Source organism: Nerophis lumbriciformis, linkage group LG24, assembly GCF_033978685.3.
Source record: "Nerophis lumbriciformis linkage group LG24, RoL_Nlum_v2.1, whole genome shotgun sequence".
NCBI classification, from domain to species: Eukaryota; Metazoa; Chordata; class Actinopteri; order Syngnathiformes; family Syngnathidae; genus Nerophis; species Nerophis lumbriciformis.
In genome coordinates this window covers 11,492,501-11,513,595 of record NC_084571.2, presented here as the reverse complement: position 1 = coordinate 11,513,595, position 21,095 = coordinate 11,492,501, and the positions used below count along the sequence as shown (strand labels likewise).

The 21,095-nt window shown below is 39.2% G+C and overlaps 1 protein-coding gene across 2 annotated transcripts in view; it reads left to right on the top strand.

Moving 5' to 3' along the window:
• cacna1ha (calcium channel, voltage-dependent, T type, alpha 1H subunit a) overlaps window positions 1-21,095 on the top strand; it is a 347,520-nt gene that overhangs the window by 326,273 nt on the left and 152 nt on the right. For both annotated transcript variants that reach the window (XM_061981581.2, XM_061981580.2), the window contains exons 36-38: window positions 3,354-3,528; window positions 11,466-11,623; window positions 13,892-21,095. The exon at window positions 13,892-21,095 is cut by the window's right edge and continues 152 nt beyond it. In XM_061981581.2, coding sequence (XP_061837565.2) covers window positions 3,354-3,528; window positions 11,466-11,623; window positions 13,892-15,064 — 1,506 coding nt within the window. In that variant the 3' untranslated portion in view covers window positions 15,065-21,095. The remainder of the gene's footprint in view (window positions 1-3,353; window positions 3,529-11,465; window positions 11,624-13,891) is intronic.

Here is a 21,095-nt window from a genome sequence, read left to right as displayed (position 1 = left end):
GCACCAACCCAAAAAGCCTTCCTCCCCCATTTACACTTATTCACACTCATTCACACAAAAGGGTTGTTCCTTTTTGTCATTAATATTCTGGTTCCTACATTATATATCAATATATATCAATACAGTCTGCAAGGGATACAGTCCGTAAGCACACATGATTGGTCCACTAATAGTACTAACCTTTAACAGCTAATTTTACTAATTTTAATTAATTACTAGTTTTAATGTAACTGTCTTTATATTGTTTTACTTTCTTTTTTATTCAAGAAAATGGTTTTAATTTATTTATCTTATTATTATTATTTTTTTTATTTTTTTTTAAGTACTTTATCTTCACCATACCTGGTTGTCCAAATTAGGCATAATAATGTGTTGATTCCACCACTGCATATAAAAGTTAAAGTTAAAGTACCAATGATTGTCACACACACACTAGGTGTGGCGAGATTATTCTCTGCATTTGACCCATCACCCTTGATCACCCCCTGGGAGGTGAGGGGAGCAGTGGGCAGCAGCGGTGGCCGCGCCCGGGAATCATTTTGGTGATTTAACCCCCAATTCCAACCCTTGATGCTGAGTGCCAAGCAGGGAGGTAATGGGTCCCATTTTTTATAGTCTTTTGGTATGACTCGGCCGGGGTTTGAACTCACAACCTACGGATCTCAGGGCGGACACTCTAACCACTAGGCCACTGAGTAGGTTGATATCGGTTGATATCGGTATCGGTCGATATCGGTATCGGTAATTAAAGAGTTGGACAATATCGGAATATCGGATATCGGCAAAAAGCCATTATCAGACATCCCTAATTTCAATGGTTGAAATCTGCACTTTTGGGTGTTGTAGGAGTTATTCCGGTGATCTACATCACAGCAGCTCAGATGAGGAACAAAGAGTGGGCGGGGCTTGTTTTCAGAGCAGCCAACCCAAACGCATGTGTCAGAATCAAAGCAGAAGCACATTTTTACAACAAAGTTCTGCATAAAAGTGATAATATATAATAATGTAGGTGTTTATTACACTTTGTTACATTTTTGTTGTGTTTTGCTTGTAAAAGATGTCCATGGAGGTGCTGGTCTGAGAAGTAAAAGAGCAAAGTTCATATATAATAATAATATTCAATGTTTTATTGTTCATAGTTAATATTGTAAATCCCACTTTCTTTATTTTAAACATACATACACACATACTGTACAGCTAAAATGTGTATATATAATTTATATAATTTCCACACACATGCACATTAGCCCCCCCCTGCCACATTTTTTTTCTCTCAATGTGGCCCCAGAGTCAAAATATTTGCCCAGCTCTGGGTTATGCGGCTAAAACCTGAAACAGTTTTCCACAAAATGTGAGACAGGCCTTAAGTATTTTATCTGCACTCTTTAATCAATTCACAATTATTACTTTAATTTATGATTTTATGTCAAACAATTGCCTTGCGTGCAAATCGGATAAAACCTGCCTTTTCTTACGTTGTCTGCGTCCAAAACTTGCACTGCCATGTTGTTTTCTAGTCAGGTTAAGACACAGGTGTCAAACTCATGGGCCGGCCAGATCATCATTTTATCTGTCCCGCAAACACCTGGAAATGACATGTCAATAAAGTACTTGATATTTTCTCACTAAATGTAATAGATTCTTTTCATTTCGACAGAAAACATATATGTAGGGCTTGAAATTGCATGCCTTTTTAAACTTCAATTGTATCCAATATTGCAACAAATATCACGGAATATTATCATTCTTTCCAAAAAAATGTTTGTGTAAATAAAAATAAATAAAAATACTTAATTTCTTCCATTCAAATATTGGAGGATATAGAAATGATACATCATAATGATCTCACTTGCAGTGAAGTGGTCTGCACCAAATTCAAAAAATCACACAACGCACATGAATTTGTACATTTTACAGTTTGTTTTAAAGTTAAAACTACAAATTAATAAATATGACAATACATTTTACGTTGTTCTTTACAGCATATTACTGTAAATTGAATAAAACTACTACTGTTTTTTACGTTAAAATTCTGTTGACTTAGCTGCAAGTTTTTGACTGTAATATTTACGGTTGTTGTTTTTAACGGTGTATTACTGTAAATGGAAAGACGGTACATTTGTTTTTACAGTAGAAAAACTGGCAGCGAAGTTGCCAGAATAAAAAAAAGTCCCTTGTATTGTTTTTCCATTAACTGTAAAAAAAATAATTTAAATTTAACACAAAAATTCTGGCAAATAAGCTGCAGAGCCGGCCCAAGGCATAAGCGTACTAAGCGCTTGCTTAGGGCCACGCGGCCACCAGGGGGCCCCCAAAAGCAATTAACAAAAAATTATTATTTTTCATTTTTTGCATGTACGAGTCTGACTGATGATTTCTAAATGATCAAAGATATATTATTGTACAAAAACACAATTTTAGGTCAACATTTTTGCACATTGCTGTTTCAGGTTTTTGTTACCAAAAATAATAAAGTGAATCAGAATCAGCTTTATTGTCCAGTTATGTTTAACACACATGGAATTTAACTTCAGTAGACTGCGCTCTCTTTGTACAAAGTAAACATTAAATATGAACAATTAACTAAAAATATAAACTAGTAATTAAAGACTAATATGTACAAGACTGATGAGACAAGATGACACTTTTACTGTAAATACAAAGCTTTATCACTTGGACTGTTCAACCCCAGGCCACTCTTGTAGCTGAATGTTTTCTACATTTTAAGATTAGGAACCATATGTGGCACTCTGGACATCATTCGTTCATTCATTGGTATTATTTATGTTCTTAACTGGGCCACCCCCATATCTTTATAAATGACATGTCATTTGTAAAGACATGCCAGGCTGACAATAGGATCATGTAAACAACACTGCCAGAGCCGCAATGAGTTTATAGTAGGTGTGTGAATGATCAATCAATATTATTGGCAGAAATAGAGGGCCCCAAAATCAAATTTTGCTTAGGGCCCCATGGAGGCTTGGGCCGGCACTGATAAGCTGCCAGCTTTTTTCCGTAAAAAAACCCCCTAAAAAACAGTGGTACTGTTTTTCCATTTACCGTAAAATGTTGTAAACATTTTTTTTTTTAAACGCTATATTTATAGTAAAATTTTGTAAACGCAAAGTTTTTACTGTAAAATCGACAGTCTACTTAAAACAATTTATATAATTAATAATGAAATCCAGAGGCATATTCATACATTATTCCCTGTTACAAGCCGACTGATGGCAGCCATAACAGCAATGTGGTCCTCAATAAAAAACAGTTTGACATCCCTGTGTTAAGACATTGCAAGCGTACTTGCTAACATGTGACAGTACTGAGTCTGAGGTCTCTGTCTCCCCCAGGAGGAGGTAGCGGTGCAGTGCAGTGACGAGGACGCCCAGCAGGTCTCAGAGAAGATGTCCGTGTCCAGGATGCACTCCCTGCCCAACGACAGCTACATGTTCCGCCCCGTGCGGCCCGCCAGCGCTCCTTTCCCTCTGCAGGAAGTGGATGTTGGCGCTCACGACCAGCATTCAGGTATCTTCTTGTCTGCGACGTTCCATAAGAATGTGTCCTCAATCAGGACGCCGGGTTGGGTCTTAGTTGTTAAACCGCCTTTCTGTGAGTTAAGAATGACTCTCCACGTGACTAAACACGGCGCCAAGTTTGTTGTTTGTCCGCAGTCAGACTGTAACGGCATGTCGCGGCTTGCAAGGCGGAGGGCAGGCTCAGTTCTGCCCCAAAGGTACTCGCTCAGCCTAAACAGGGAAGCCCAGACTTCTGTCACAGCTGGCTGCACCAGGCCGTGCCTTTATGTTGGGTTTTGTTGGTGTTCTCCGGTGTTTTGTGTTAGGTAGACATGCACCTGGGAATAGGTTGATTGGCAACACTAAATTGGCCCTAGTGTGTGGATGTGAGTGTGAATGTTGTCTGTCTATCTGTGTTGGCCCTGCGATGAGGTGGCGACTTGTCCAGGGTGTACCCCGCCTTCCGCCCGATTGTAGCTGAGATAGGCTCCAGCGCCCCCCGCGACCCCAAAAGGGAATAAGCGGTAGAAAATGGATGGATGGATGGTAGGTAGGTAGGTAGGTCTTTATTGTCATTGCACAAGTACAACAAAACTTTGTTTTCTTTTCTTTTTTTCTTTCTTTCTTTAGTTTATTTCGAACATGAACACACTTACATCATAATACATCACACAATTTCATATCATTTCATTTTACATCATGCCCGAAAAGGAGTAGGAAGAAGCAAAGCTTATTTAATCCTACCCCTTTCTCACTTCAAGCGTTTACAAATATATAGAATCATTTACTGACCTTTTATATAATAAAATAACATCTATGAATTAGTATACAACAGTTTTGTAATATGTAATTAATTAATTAATTCAGTCATTATTAACATACTGAGATACTTTCAACCTTATTTTCAATAAGGTTGAAAGTATTTCTCATAATTCTTCTTTTTTGTACTCTGTAAGCACTATTATTTTGAACAACCTCTTAAACTGGATCATATCAGTACAATTTTTAACTTCTTTACTTAATCCATTCCATAATTTAATTCCACATACTGATATGCTAAAAGTTCTAAGTGTTGTACGTGCATATAAATGTTTTAAATTATTTTTTCCTCTAAGGTTATATTTCTCCTCTTTAGTTGAGAAGAATTGTTGTACATTCTTTGGTAGCAGGTTATAGTTTGCTTTGTACATCATTTTAGCTGTTTGCAATTTTACCAAATCACCAAACTTTAATATTTCTGACTTAATAAATAAAGGGTTTGTGTGTTCTCTATATCCAACATTATGTATTATTCTAACTGATCTTTTTTGTAACACGGTTAGCGAATGTAGCGCACATTTGTAGTTATTTCCCCATATTTCTGCACAATAACTCAGATATGGTAACACTAGCGAGCAGTAGAGAATATGCAGTGATTTTTTGTTTTAAGCACAAACCCGTTCAAGATTAGACAAACAAACAGTGTACAGGGTTACAGAACAGGAACGCTGATGGGTCGCCTGGGCTCCTAAGGGGGCCCAGTCTGGAGTGGGAAAACAACCTCCATAGCAAAGCACATATACATATTACAACTAGAGATGTCCGATAATATCGGCCTGCCGATATTATCGGCCGATAAATGCGTTAAAATGTAACATCGGAAATTATCGGTATAGTTTTTTTTATTATCGGTATCAGGTTTTTTATTTTATTATTTTTTTAATTTATTTTAATTAATTTTTTTAAATCAACATAAAAAACACAAGATACACTTACAATTAGTGCACCAACCCAAAAAAACTCCCTCCCCCATTTACACTCATTTACACTCATTCACACAAAAGGGTTGTTTCTTTCTGTTATTAATATTCTGGTTCCTACATTATATATAAATATATATCAATACAGTCTGCAAGGGATACAGTCCGTAAGCACACATGATTGTGCGTGCTGCTGGTCTACTAATAGTACTAACCTTTAACAGTTCATTTTACTAATTTTCATTAATTACTAGTTTCTATGTACCGTATTTTTCGGACTATAAGTCACAGTTTTTTTCATAGTTTGGCCGGGCTCCAGTGCGACTTATATATGTTTTTGTTTTTTTGTTTTTTTATGCATTTTCGGCAGGTGCGACTTATACTCCGATGCGACTTATACTCCGAAAAATACGGTAACTGTTTTTATATTGTTGTACTTTCTGTTTTATTCAAGAAAATGTTTTTAATTTATTTATCTTATTTTTTATCTTTATTTATTTTTTTTAAGTACCTTATCGTCACCATACCTGGTTGTCCAAATTACGCATAATAATGTGTTAATTCCACGACTGTATATATCGGTTGATATCGGTATCGGTTGATATCGGTATCGGTAATTAAAGAGTTGGACAATATCGGAATATCGGATATCGGCAAAAAGCCATTATCGGACATCCCTAATTACAACGTACATCTCGAGATATCTAGCAACAGAGGGGAGGGAGTGGGCGTCACGGTGGCAGGCTGAAGCTCTTCAGGCGCTGCCCATCCGTCCATCACCCCTAAGGGATTCGTGTCTAGGGCGTTGGATGGGGGGTGGGGTATGTGTGTGTGGCGTATATTTTTGTGGATGCATGTGTGTGTGTAAGCCTGCCGCGTGTCTCTGTTCCGCGGCCTTGATGTCGTGCAGCCGATAGTCCGTCCAAAGTCAACAACAACAGGTGTGTGTCCTTGAAAGACAAGAAGGGAGTTTGTTGTGCCTTCGCCACACTGTCTCTTCGGGAGAGTCTCAAAGCCAGGGAAACAATCCAAGTTAGAATGTTTTGTATGCAAGTGAAAATAAAATGTGCTTTTCACTCTAAGTTGTCTATGACTGGTCCTCAAAATTCATCCTTTGGGGCAGACAGTCCGATGTTATCCAAATCACAAGTGTCCACAGTTCTTCCCGCATCCTCCAATCATTTGTGGCAGCTTTGGGGTACTTTGAAGACTGCCAGCAACTTCCAATTTGTCGACAAACCAGAGCAACGCTTACTCCAATCAGCAGATGTCCTGTTGTCATAATTCCAAATAGGTGGATATCTTCATGTCCTCGACTGTAAGGGTCGCCAGGCACCGGGCACTCCTTCTTCTCCCCAGAGTCCGTCGTGTGTCCAGCAACAACCGCTCCGTCACGACAAGCATGTTCCCCCAAACCCAAGATCTTGCCAACTTCGTTGAGGCCAGTTAATTAGTTCCAATGTTTAGATTTGGTGAGCAGTGCAAAAAGAGGCAACAAGAAAGTTAAGACAAGATAAATAAGCAAGCAGGAGAGATAAGGGAGAGGAAAAGGGAGCGTCCGCCCTCGATGAGCGCCAGTGAAAAAAAACCTATACTATCCTCTGCTTTTATTTTGGCGGCTCTTCTGATTTTGTTGGTGTTTTCCCGTAGCTGCTTCACTTCTGTCCCAGAGCATTTCCCCTCACCTGTTTTCCGTTTGCAATTAAGACTATTTAAGTTGATCCTTTTTCTACCTTGGTTGTCGGGACATTGTTGATGCTGCTGTTATCTGTTCACTGGTGACTACAGACGATCTTTTGTCACGCTGCGCTCTAGTACGCTCCTACTTTGTGGACGTCGTCTGCTCCACAGTTCATAGTAAGTGTTTTTTTTTTGCTGTGTTCCAGCATTTTGTTTTGTGTCTGTCATAGTCTGGCTATCTCTTCTGCTCTCGCCTTTTGTTTTCGCTTCTTTAATTAATAAATACCCCTTTTTAATTCACGCTGCTTCCTCGTCCATCTGCATCCCTAAAGTCACAACAACCTCCTGCGTCTTCTATGATGCGTCGTTTGTCAACACATGACAACTTCCCTCTCCCCGGCCACTTAGTCCAGCTCCTCCCGGGGGATCCCGAGGCGTTCCCAGGCCAGACATAGTCTTCCCAACGTGTCCTGGGTCTTCCCCGTGGCCTCCTACCGGTCGGACGTGCCCTAAACACCTGCCTAGGGAGGCGTCCGGGTGTCATCCTAACCAGATGCCCGAACCACTTCATCTGGCTCCTCTCGATGTGGAGGAGCAGCGGCTTTACTTTGAGCAACTCTCGGATGACAGAGCTTCTCACCCTATCTTTCTCACCTTATCTCTAAGGGAGAGCCTCACCACCAGACGCAGGGAACTCATTTTGCATCCGTAATCTTGTCCTTTCAGTCATAACCCAAAGCTCATGACCGTAGGTGAGAATGGGAACGTAGACCGACCGGTAAATTGAGATGAATCAGATAAGTTGGCAAATGAGCTCACAAAGAGTAGAAATAAAAGAAAGCGATCATCTCCGAGGAAAGTCTTTGTAACTTTGTCCCTACCATTATGCCGTGGAGAAAGTCCAAAAGTAAAAAGCTTCCGCTCGGTGAAGTGTCGATTGTTCGGGTTGACAGTCCCTTCCGAAACTTCTCAAGGCTGTAGTTGGCTCCCGAGATGGCCGCGCCTTGGAAAGGTAACCCCGGTCTTGGCTGTATCCACTTTGGTGTGATTCCGCCCCTTCCACTCCTCGGGTGGCACCTTTGAGAGTGGCTCAACGTTGATGTTTCATTAATTTCAATCGTTTACTTTATTGGTCCCTCAGTGGCCTAGTGGTTAGAGTGTCCGTCCTGAGATCGGTAGGTTGGGAGTTCAAATCCCGGCCGAGTCATACCAAAGACTTTAAAAATGGGACCCATTACCTCCCTGCTTGGCACTCAGCGTCAAGGGTTGGAATTGGGGGTTAAATCACCAAAATGATTCCCGGGCGCAGCCACCGCTGCTGCCCACTGCTCCCCTCACCTCCCAGGGGGTGATCAAGGGTGATGGGTCAAATGCAGAGAATAATTTCGCCACACCTAGTGTGTGTGTGACAATCATTGGTACTTTAACTTTAACTTTAAATTCTGATTTTCGGCACAGTCCCCTTCAAGAGCAGACATACATTACAGGGAGACAGAACAGGAACACTGATGGGTCAGCCAACTTCCGGCGCCCCTTAGAAAGGTGGGGAAAAGGTAAACACTGTGGTGGGGGGGATGAGTAAAAAAAAGGTTCAGTCTCAGACTGGGGAAGGGGTCCAGACTGAGGCCAAGAAAAAAAATAATAAATAGCCATAAACACACATAAACATGTTATATAGAATCCACAAAACTTGTAACTGAGGGGAGGGAGTGGGGGCTACGGTGGCAGGCTGCTCCTATCTAAAGCGCTGCTCAGCCGTCCATCTCCCCTACCACGTGGGGTGAAGCGTCGAAGGCGCGGGATGGGGGCTGGGGTATGTCCGTGCTCTTCTGCGGAACAAGAGGTTCTTTGTTGCAGTCCGTTCACACGAACCAAAGAGTCTTGTTTCAGTCCATAGGTGCAGAAGAAATCATGGTAAAGGCCAATTCTTTGTCCGCTGTTCAGTTCGACATATTGTCGTGAGGATCTCACACAAGGAAGCCTCCATGTTCAGATTGTCTCATCTTTTATACCAGGGGTGTCCAAAGTACAGCCCGCGGGCCAAATGCAGCCCGCTGGTCTCTTCAAATTGGCCCGCGAGACGTCATGAGTTTAATAAGGAATCTTTTATTCATTTTAAAAGTATAACATTTTAAATGCTGCTATTTTAACATAATCTAGTGGACAACATGCGTTTTTCCTGGTCAAAGACTTTTAATGTTTGGAATGTGCAGAATCTATTTATATACCGAATGCAAACAACATTCCCTAGTTATTGTTAAAAAAAATTCATAAACATCCAACCAACACAAAATGTAAACAGACATGGTCACTGAACTTTGTGGATATTATAAAAAATGTCCAATCACCATAAAAATAAAAATAAATGACAAAACATGATAGGAAAATGCTTAAGACTCTCCATACTTATCCATGTTTGGTGCATTTTAACTGCTTGATAATTCTGATTTATTACACAACTTTAAGGAGGTTGTCACAGAAGTAAACAAGGTAGAAGTCAAACTTTTGCATACTCTTAATATCCAATTATATTAATATATTGTGTGTGTGTATATATGTATGTATGTGTGTGTGTGTATATTATATATATATATATATATATATATATATATATATATATATATATATTTATATAGTTAGGTTACATGCAGTCGGCTTTCGGCCCTTAACCACATTGTTTTAGCCCAATGCGGCCCCCAAGTCAAAATGTTTAGACACCTCTGTTTTATACTCTTTGGGGGGGGTTTCCAAAGTAGGAAGACTTTCCCCAAGACCTCCACCAATGGCAGTTCTTCTAAACCTCCTTTTTTCATCCTGCCAATATTTCAGTAGAGCTCAAACTGAGGGGACCTCACCCTCTCGCTCCTCTAACAGTCCTAAAACATACATGTTCTTCTTAAAGTGATCATAATTTTTTTTTTTTTTTTTTTTTTTCAAACTTTACATACATATATTCTAGTATTATTTGACTTTCATTTGACAACTTTGCCATATCATCAAATAACTTTAAAACACACCCAGTAAAATATATCATTCTTTATCAGATACCGTATTTTTCGAAATATAAGTCGCACCGGAGTATAAGTCGCACCTGCCAAAAATGCATAATAAAAAAGGAAAAAAACATATATAAGTCACACTGGAGCCAGGCCAAACTATGAAAAAAACTGCGACTTATAGTCCGAAAAATACGGTACTTATGTTTCGGTGCAAATCGGACATCATCTTTCAACTTGTTTCCCGACAACATAGGTTTTATTACTTTTAGTACTGCAAGTATATACAAGTTTACTATAAAACTTTATTTAAAAATAGTTGTTTAAACGATACTATAAAAGTAGAAGTGAAAGTTTGTAAAATACTTTTAAAAAGCATAAATCTTAAAGACAAAAATGTTCCTCACGATGTCTTAATGTGAGCCTGTGTTTCACAGACAAGGAAACTTTAAAGATATCTTATTTTTTAGATTTTACATTTTAGTCGACTAAATTGACCATAGCTTTAGCTGACTAAAATATGAAAATTAGTAGACTAAAACTGAATAAATTTAGGTGACCAAAGCCTGCCTAAAACTAAAAGACTTTTTCGTTTACAATAAAAATTAAGGGAATATTTTTCTTTACTACTCGCGTTGGCTTTGGTTCTGCTTGTAGAAGACAAACAGACTGAATGCATGTTGATGTGACGACGACGTCTGGCAACGTTAGCCAGCTAGCAGCTAACGAAGTAGAGCTAAGGTCAAGACTATTAAGGCCTACTTCACTAGTAGTAGTAGTAGTACTGAAATGCTGTATCTGTACATTACTGGAGGATCTTTTTTTCTCCAAATACCACTTTTACTTTGTTAGATATTTTGTATGTTGCCAAACGTCGTCGTCACATCAACACCTGTAAAAGCTGAGTGACTGACTAAACTATCTAGTAGATGCAGCCATGGCACTACTACAACACACCTGAAACAGTTATCAATATTAGTTATTACTTACCCATCCATTTAATCCACTATATGACCCTCCCTAGTGTGCCTCTGATTGGCTCGCCAGTGTCTGACCATGTCTGTGACCCAGACCGCTCTGGCTGCAGTGCCCTCTGCTGGTTGTTTAGGGGAGTGTGTAACTCCACATTTATTTGTGCATCTGGTTTGTGGTAGGAATATGCAAATTCAATACAAATATAAATACAAAATCAAGCATATTTATATTAAAATCTCAAAAATATATTTACAAAAACACGTTTATTTATACAAATTCTTGATTTATTTGTACACCACATTTGTATTTGTATTTGTATATTTATTCAAAAATGCATATGTATTAATATCATACTGATATATATACGTTGATGTGAGACAATTCTACTTTCATAGGTATCTGACGGTCAGAGATTCTCTCGAGGCAAAGTATTCAAATAGTTTTTTTTTAAGTATATTCAATTAGATGATTCCAACTGACCAGACTTGCTCTGATGTTTTAAGAATGACATTTGGACATTTATGACTTTTCATACAAGAAATATTTCCACATTTCAGGCTCGCTGACGTCAGTCCGCTCCCAGCCGTGTGAGAGCCGCACTCTGCTGCAGGTCCCCGACCTTTCCCCCGTCCGGCCCCGCCTCCTTCCCTCCGTCAACCTGCCCCGCCTGGCACCGCCCACGCCTGGCCCATCCCCTCGGGCAATGCGCAGACAGGTGAGTGGCGCCCACGCAAATTTGAACATGTGGAAAAAAGAAAAGAAAAGAATGAATTTTCAAATAATTACTTAAATGTGTCATTCAGTCAATTATATTAGGAACAATACATAATAAATATGTCAATAATTATTTAATATACATTTATATTTAATTATTTTGTGATTTCATTATTTTATTTGTGTATATCAAGCCTTATTTAAAATATTTAATACAATAATAATTTAATTAATGATTTTGATATTTAATTATACAAATAAGTTACTATTTTATGATTGATTTGTTTGTAATATTATTATTTCATGATTTAATTAAGTATTTCACAATTAATTTAATTATTTATTTCATAATGTAATGATTTATTTAAGGACTTGAACATTTAATGACAAACAAATATCTTGTAATTTAAATCATCACTGATTGCATTCTTTTATGATTTCTTTTGTTTCATAATTAGTTTATTATTTTTGTCATAATAAAATGATTTATTTAATGATTTGAACATTTAATGACACAAATAAATATATATATATATTTATCTAATTCATTATTGAGTTTATTATTTTATGATCTAATTAATCATTGCACGATTAATACGATTATTTATTTTATATATTGATGTATTTAATGACCTGACTATTCAATGACACATAATTATGTAAACATTTGTTCATTAAGTTAAATTTAAAGTTAAAGTACCAATGATTGTCACACACACACTAGGTGTGGTGAAATGTGTCCTCTGCATTTGACCCATCCTCTTGATCACCCCCTGGGAGGTGAGGGGAGCAGTGGGCAGCAGCGGTGCCGCACCCGGGATCATTTTGGTGATTTAACCCCCAAATTCCAACCCTTCATGCTGAGTGGCAGTCTTTGGTATGACTCGGCCGGGGTTTGAACTCACAACCTACAGATTGCAGGGCGGACACTCTAACCACTAGGCCACTGAGTAGGTGCCATCTATTTGATTTTGTCATAAATAACTGTAATTAAAATAATATTTCAGTAAATAACTGTAAATGTAACTGTAAAAATATTGTAACTCGTGGCTTATACTTTTCCAATGAACATTTTTAGTGTGTCAAACTCACGCGTCCAGTCAGTGGGCGGGGCTAACACGGCTCTAGTCCAATCATTGCAAGTGAAGATGCCGGGTAACCAATCAGGTGTTAGAATCTGCCAACCAATAAATAAATAATACATTTATGCGATGACAAAGGCCAAATGGGACAATATTTAAAAAATAAATTATTTAATTTAATAAATCAATCAATCATCCATCCATCCATCCATCTTCTTCCGCTTATCCGAGGTCGGGTCGCGGGGGCAGCAGCCTAAGCAGGGAAGCCCAGACTTCCCTCTCCCCAGCCACTTCGTCCAGCTCCTCCCGGGGGATCCCGAGGCGTTCCCAGGCCAGCCGGGAGACATAGTCTTCCCAACGTGTCCTGGGTCTTCCTCGTGGCCTCCTACCGGTCGGACATGCCCTAAACACTTCCTTAGGGAGGCGCTCGGGTGGCATCCTGACCAGATGCCCGAACCACCTCATCTGGCTCCTCTCAATGTGGAGGAGCAGCGGCTTTACTTTGAGCTCCCCCCGGATGACAGAGCTTCTCACCCTATCTCTAAGGGAGAGCCCCGCCACCCGGCGGAGGAAACTCATTTCGGCCGCTTGTACCCGTGATCTTGTCCTTTCGGTCATAACCCAAAGCTCATGACCATAGGTGAGGATGGGAACGTAGATCGACCGGTAAATTGAGAGCTTTGCCTTCCGGCTCAGCTCCTTCTTCACCACAACGGATCGATACAGCGTCCGCATTACTGAAGACGCCGCACCGATCCGCCTGTCGATCTCACGATCCACTCTTCCCTCACTCGTGAACAAGACTCCGAGGTACTTGAACTCCTCCACTTGGGGCAAGATCTCCTCCCCAACCCGGAGATGGCACTCCACCCTTTTCCGGGCGAGAACCATGGACTCGGACTTGGAGGTGCTGATTCTCATCCCAGTCGCTTCACACTCAGCTGCGAACCGATCCAGTGAGTAAATCAATCAATCAATAAATATTTAAATTGTGAAATAGTCATTTAAATCATGAAATAATTAAATGAATAATTAATTAATTATTTAACGTCAATACAAATTTACTAACATAGGTATGTATTTATTGGTAACGATAAATGACACATTTAACTAAATATGTATTACATTATGTCCCATATGAGGAGCCTCCATAGTGTCATGTGTAAAAGACTGATTGGACGTTGCAGGTGGCGGTGAAAGTGGATTCTGTGGAAGTCCAAAGTTGCGAGCAACACGAGCGGCCCGTCCATCTCCCGCCGTTGTCGCCTTCACCGCTCCTCCCCCTCAATCCTTCTCCTCTCCCTCCTTTAAGCCCCTCCCCTGTTCCCTTGCCTCCTCCGCCGCCATCGCCCTTGCTTCTGCTGCCGCCGCCCCGCTCCCCGCGCCTCCTGCTCCGCACCGGCAGCCTCCACAGGCCGAGGCCGTCCTCCGCCGCCTCCCTCGTCGACCCGGTCGACGAGGAGGTGTGTCACATCACCAGCTTGGCCCGCCGCTGGCAGTACGGCGACGCCGGCAACAGGGAGGACATCCGGGGGAAGGCGCTGCGTAGCCACTCCCTTTCTCCTTACACTGACTCCACTTCCTCGCCTGTTGCCTCCACCAGGCTTTTAGAGGCGGACCAGAAGGACCGGGACTTCCGGAAAGGCTTCAGCGTGGACAGCAGGCGCGAGCCCTCACTGTTGTCCGCTGTTTACTCGGACGAGCATCGGCGCCACTCTATCGAGGTGTGCCTGCCTCAAGACAAACACCTTAAAGTCGACAAACACCACAAGGAGAAGGGAACGTTCCCTATGAGGGTGCAGTCGGTTGGAGGCGGACACCGCAAGAAGAAGACGAGTCCTCCTTGCATTTCCATTCATCCTCCTTCCGAGCGGGAGCACCCGCCCTCGCCGCCTAAACTGGCCGACTGCAGCATGATGCTGAGACGACGGACGCCATCTTACGACCTGAGCGCACACACCCAAGAGAGTTCGACGGACCTACAGCCGCCCTCGCCGGTGCACCGAGTGCTCGTACCGCACTCCCTGACGCCCTCTCCGGCGTCCACGCCCACACGCATGCACACCCCTCCATACCCGTCCACACCCACGCACCCGCCCATCCCCATCAGTCCGAATATCTTCATCCAGCCGCACGCACCTCTCCTCCCGACGCCTTCCTCCCAGACCCGCCACCTCCAACCGGGCGCCAGGCACGCCTCTCTCGCCAGGGAATGCATCCCCCTGCCCCAATTCACCTTCGACCAACCGCAGTCCAGATACCTGTCGGACAACGACCCCGCCACGTGCGCTTCGCCGTTTGACAGCAGACTGGGAAGCGGCGCCGGATTCAGCGCCAAGAACCGGCGAACCGCCCAGTGAGCATCAGGAACAGGAAGGGAATTCCAAAATGGAGTCAAAGCCGAACTCTGGGAAGAGTTTCCCGCGAGCAAACTCTTTTGTCTTTCTGGAAGTTTGCGGATAGAAGACCTCAGACACAACAGACGTCGTCCAATCCCGCAGTGGATCCGCCGTCTGGATACAGATCCACGAAGGCGGCGCCCCAACAGTTCCCAACGTACATGTCATGTTCGGGACTCTCCAGGACTAAAGCCACCTAACTCTGTAGCCAAAGTTTTTTTGACCCACCCACGCGAGCCAATCAGGAAGCAGCGTCTGGCTGACAACCTCCAAACCTTTTACAGGAAGCGGTTTGTGAAGCGCGAGTGTGGGGCGGGACTACGGGATATGCAACTTCAGGTTTTCTACAGAAGTTCTGCTTACCCTCTCCTCTGCTCCTTGATCACATTGATCCCAGCAGATTTACGCCTGTTTCTTCCCGTGTGTGCGCGTTTCTACGTTTTCCGACACAAAAATCTGTAGAATTTACGGTAAAAAACTGGAGGCGCAGTCCGAAGAATTTTGACATGCAAGTTTTTTTTACAGTGAGTTACTGTAAATGGGAAAAACGGTACCATTATTTTTCCGGTCAGAATCTCGTTACTGAGCTGCCAAAATTTTAGCGTAATGTCCCCCCCCCCCCATTTGCAGTAATGCAATGTAAATCAGATCGTGGATTTTTTGATGAAATACTGGCTGCTCAGTCACAATTTTACTGTAAAAGTTACACACTAAAAAATGCTGGGTTATTTTGCCAACCCGATTTATGAGTTGCGAGTGTTGGGTTACATTTTGAAGTTATTATTATGAAGAGCAATCCGTTTTTTGGGTTAAAAGGGTATTATTTTAACTCAATTTCTGGGTTGCGCAACCCAATAGTTGGGTTTGGAATCAACCAACATTGAGTTAGCATAACCCAACTTTTGGGTTAAATAATTCAACCCAATAGTTTGGTTGGGAATAACCCAACATTAAGTTGTCATAACTCAACGTTTTGGTTAAATAATTCAACGCAAAAGTTGGGTTGAAAAAAATAACCCAAAAGGTTGAGTTAGAATAACTCAAATAAGAGGTTTGTCCTTTTCTGAACCATTATTTTTTAACCCAACATTTTTTAGTGTGTAGGGTGATTCCTTTTACAGTAAGTCGGTGTTAAAACCTCTGTATAATTGAAGGTAAAATTCTGGCGACTGAGCTGTAAAATCTACTGACACTGTAGTATCTCTTAACAGCGCATTACTGTAAATAAAAAAATATTTTTACTATAAAATTCTGATGAAATTCGTGTTACTATAAAATCTACAGTACTGTTGTTTTTTTTACAGTGCATTACTGTAAATGGAAAACAATGGAACCAATTTTTTTTACAGTTAAGTTTGGCAACTATTTTCTTTTTTTTTTCTTTTTTACTGAAAAATATACTATTGTTTTTTTTTTCAACTGTGCATTACTGTAAATAAAATGAGTAATTTAAAATCTACATTACTTTGTCAATTGAATTGAATTTATTTTTAGGGGTAAAATTCTGCCAACTGAGCTGCTAGTTTTTGTTTTAATCAAAACATGCGTGGCCATTTTTACTACAGTGCATTACAGTAAATCGACAAACGGTACCGCTGTTATATTTATGAGAAAATTCTGGCAACTGAGCTGCTAGTTTTTTACCAAAAAATTGTACGAAAATGTTTCCTACTGTGCAATATTAAAAATCTTAATACGGTACTGCTGTTATTTTTAGGGGTAAAATTCTGCCAACTGAGCTGCTAGTTTATTTTTTCCCAAAAAATATCTATTTTTAATACAGTGCATTACTGTAAATAACAAAAACAGTACCACTGTTATTTTTACGATAAAATACCAGAGACTATCGAAAAATCGACTGCCATTTTTTACAGTGTATTACTGTACATCAAAAAAGGTAGTACTGTTGTTTTTACGATACAATTATGGTGAAATTCTCGGTTACTGTAAAATCTAAGGTACCATTGTTATTTTTACGGTAAAATGTTAACAACTGAAATGCTAGTTTTTGCGGTAAAAATCTACGGCAATTTTTTTACAGTGCATTATTGTAAATCGAAAAACGGCACCAATGTTGTTTTTACGATTAAATTCTGGCACCTGAGCTGCTAGTTTTTATTGGAAAAATGTGACTGTTATTTTTCAGTAAAATTCTGATGGAATTCGAGTTACTTTAAAATCTACAGTACTGTAATTTTTCTTACTTACTGTTACTTAATGTTATTTTTCATTACTGTAAATGGAAAAATGGTACCAATGTTATTTTGACGATAACATTTTAGCGACTATGCTGACAAATTATACTGTAAAATTTACAGCCATTGTTTTTACAGTGCATTACTGTAAACAGAAAAACGGTAATACTATTATTTTTACGATCAAATTTTAGCAACTAAGCTGCCAAATTTTACAGTAAAATTTACGGTCGTTTTGGCAGTGCATTACTATAAACGGAAAAAGGGTACCACTGTTATTTTTACGATAACATTTTAGCGACTGAGCTGCCAAATTTTACCGTAAAATTTACGTTCATTGTTTTTACAGTTCATTACTGTAAATGGAAAAACGGTACTACTGTTATTTTTATGATAACATTTTAGCGACTGAGCTGCCCAATTTTACTATGAAATTTACAGTCGTTTTTACAGTTAATTTCTGTAAATGGGAAAACGGTACTGCTGTTATTTTTATGATAACATTTTAGCTACTGAGCTGCCAAATTTTACTGTACAATTTATAGCCGTTGTTTTGACAATGCATTACTGTAATTGTTATTTTTACGATAGGACTTTAGCCACTAAGCTGACAGTTTTTTACTGGAAAATCTATGGTTGTTTTTACAGTGCATTACTGTAGAAGGAAAAACGGTACAACTGTTATTTTTATATTTTACCAACTGAGCTGCCAAATTGTCCAGTAAAATTTAGAGTCATTGGTTTTACAATGCATTACTGTAAATAGGAAAAATGGTACTACTGTTATTTTCATGATACAATTTCAGCGACTGAGCTGCCAAATTTTACTGTAAAATGTACGGTCGTTTTTACAGTGCATTACTGTAAACAGAAAAACGGTACTACTGTTCTTTTTATGATAACATTTTAGCGACTGAGCTGCTAAATTTTACTGGAAAATCTACGGTTCTTGTTACAGTGCATTACTGTAAACGTAAAAACGGTACCATAGTTATTTGTACCATAACATTTTAGCGACTGAGCTGCCAAGTTTTATCGTAAAATTTATGGTCATTGTTTTTACACTGCATTACTGTAAATGGGGAAAAAACGATACTACAGTTATTTTTATGATAACATTTTAGCGACTGAGCTGCCAAATTTTACTGTAAAATTTACGCTCGTTGTTTTTACAATGCATTACTGTAAATTGAAAAACGGTATCACTGTTATTTTTATGATAACATTTTAGCGAATGAGCTGCCAAATTTGAACCGTAAAATTTACGGTCATTGTTTTTCAGTGCATTACTGTAAATGGGAAAAACGGTACTACTGTTATTTTTATGATACAATTTTAGCGACTGAGCTGCCAAATTTTATTATGAAATTTAGGGTCATTGCTTTTACAATGCATTACTGTAAATGGGAAAAACGGTACGACTGTTATTTTTATGGTTAAATTTCAGCGACTGAGCTGCCAAATTTTGCTATAAAATGTACGGTCGTTTTTACAGTGCATTACTGTAAACAGAAAAACGGTACTACTGTTCTTTTTATAATAAAATTTTAGCAACTGAGCTGCTAAATTTTACTGAAAAAGCTACGGTTGTTGTTACAGTGCATTACTGTAAACGGAAAAACGGTACCATAGTTATTTTTACGATAACATTTTAGCGACTGAGCTGCCAAATTTTATCGTAGAATTTACGGTCATTGTTTTTACAGTGCATTACTGTAAATGGGGGGAAAATGGTACTGCTGTTATTTTTATGATAACATTTTAGCGACTGAGCTGCCAAACTTTATTGTAAAATTTACGCTTGTTGTTTTTACAGTGCATTACTGTAGATGGAAAAACGATACCACTGTTATTTTGACAATACAATTTTAGCAACTGAGCTGCCAAAGTTTACTGAAAAATTTACGGTCGTTGTTTTTACAGTGCATTACTGTAAATGTTATTTTTACGATGAAACTTTAGCCACTGAGCTGCCAGTTTTTACTGGACAATCTACGGTTCTTTTTACATTGTATTATTGTAGATGGAAAAACAGTACCACTGTTCATTTTACAATAACATTTTAGCGACTGAGCTGCCAAATTTGAACCGTACAAATGTTGCTTGTTTTTACGGTGCATCACTGTAAATGGAACAACAGTACCAATGTTTTTTTTATGGTCAAATTTTACTGTAAAATCTACGGTCGTTTTTACAGTGCATTACTGCAAACAGGAAAACAGTATCACTGTTATTTTTATGATAACATTTTAGCGACCGAGCTGCCGAATTTCATCCTAAAATGTATGGTCATTGTTTTTACAGTGCATTACTCTAAATGGGAAAAACGTTACTACTGTTATTTTTATAATAACATTTTAGCGACTGAGCTACCGAATTTCTTCTTAAAATTTACGCTTGTTGTTTTTACAGTGCATTACTGTAAATGGAAAATAAATACCACTGGTATTTTGACGATACATTTTAGCGACTGAGCTGCCAAATTTTACTATAAAATTCAGGGTAATTGTTTTTACATTGCAGTACTGTAAATGCGAAAACGGTACCACTGTTATTTTTAGCGAGTGAGCTGCAAAATTTTACAGTAAAATTTACGGCCGTTGCTTTTACAGTGCATTACTGTAAACGGAAAAAACGGTACTACTGTTTTTTTTACGATAACATTTTAGCGACTGAGCTGCCAAATGTTACTAAAAAATTTACGGTCGTTTTTACAGTGCATTACGGTAAATGGGAAAACGGTACCACTGTTATTTTTACGATAACATTTAAGCGACTGAGCTGCCAAATTTGAACCGTAAAATTTCTGCTTGTTTTTACAGTGCATTACTGTAAATGGGAAAACGGTACCATTGTTATTTTTATGATAAAATTTTAGCGACTGAGTCGCCAAATTTTACTGTAAAATGTACGGTCATTTTTACAGTGCATTACTGTAAACTAAAAAAAGCGGTACCACTGTTATTTTTATGATAACATTTTTAGCGACTGAGCTGCTAAATTTTACTGGAAAATCTACGGTTGTTGTTACAGTGCATTACTGTAAACGGAAAAACAATACTACTGTTATTTTTATGATAACATTTTAGCGACTGAGCTGCCAAATTTGAACCGTAACATTTCTGCTTGTTTTTACAGTGCATTACTGTAAATGGAAAATCGGTACCATTGTTATTTTTATAATAACATTTTAGCGACTGAGCTGCCAAATTTTACTGTAAAATTTCCGTCCGTTGCTTTTAGAGTGCATTACTGTAAACGAAAAAAACGGTACTACTGTTTTTTTTATGATAACATTTTAGCGACTGAGCTGCTAAATTTTACTGGAAAATCTACGGTTGTTGTTACAGTGCATTACTGTAAACGGAAAAACAGTACTACGGTTATTTTTATGACAACATTTTAGCGACTGAGCTGCCAAATTTGAACCGTAACATTTCTGCTTGTTTTTACAGTGCATTACTGTAAATGGAAAATCGGTACCATTGTTATTTTTATAATAACATTTTAGCGACTGAGCTGCCAAATTTTACTGTAAAATTTCCGTCCGTTGCTTTTAGAGTGCATTACTGTAAACGAAAAAAACGGTACTACTGTTTTTTTTATGATAACATTTTAGCGACTGAGCTGCTAAATTTTACTGGAAAATCTACGGTTGTTGTTACAGTGCATTACTGTAAACGGAAAAACAGTACTACGGTTATTTTTATGACAACATTTTAGCGACTGAGCTGCCAAATTTGAACCGTAACATTTCTGCTTGTTTTTACAGTGCATTACTGTAAATGGAAAATCGG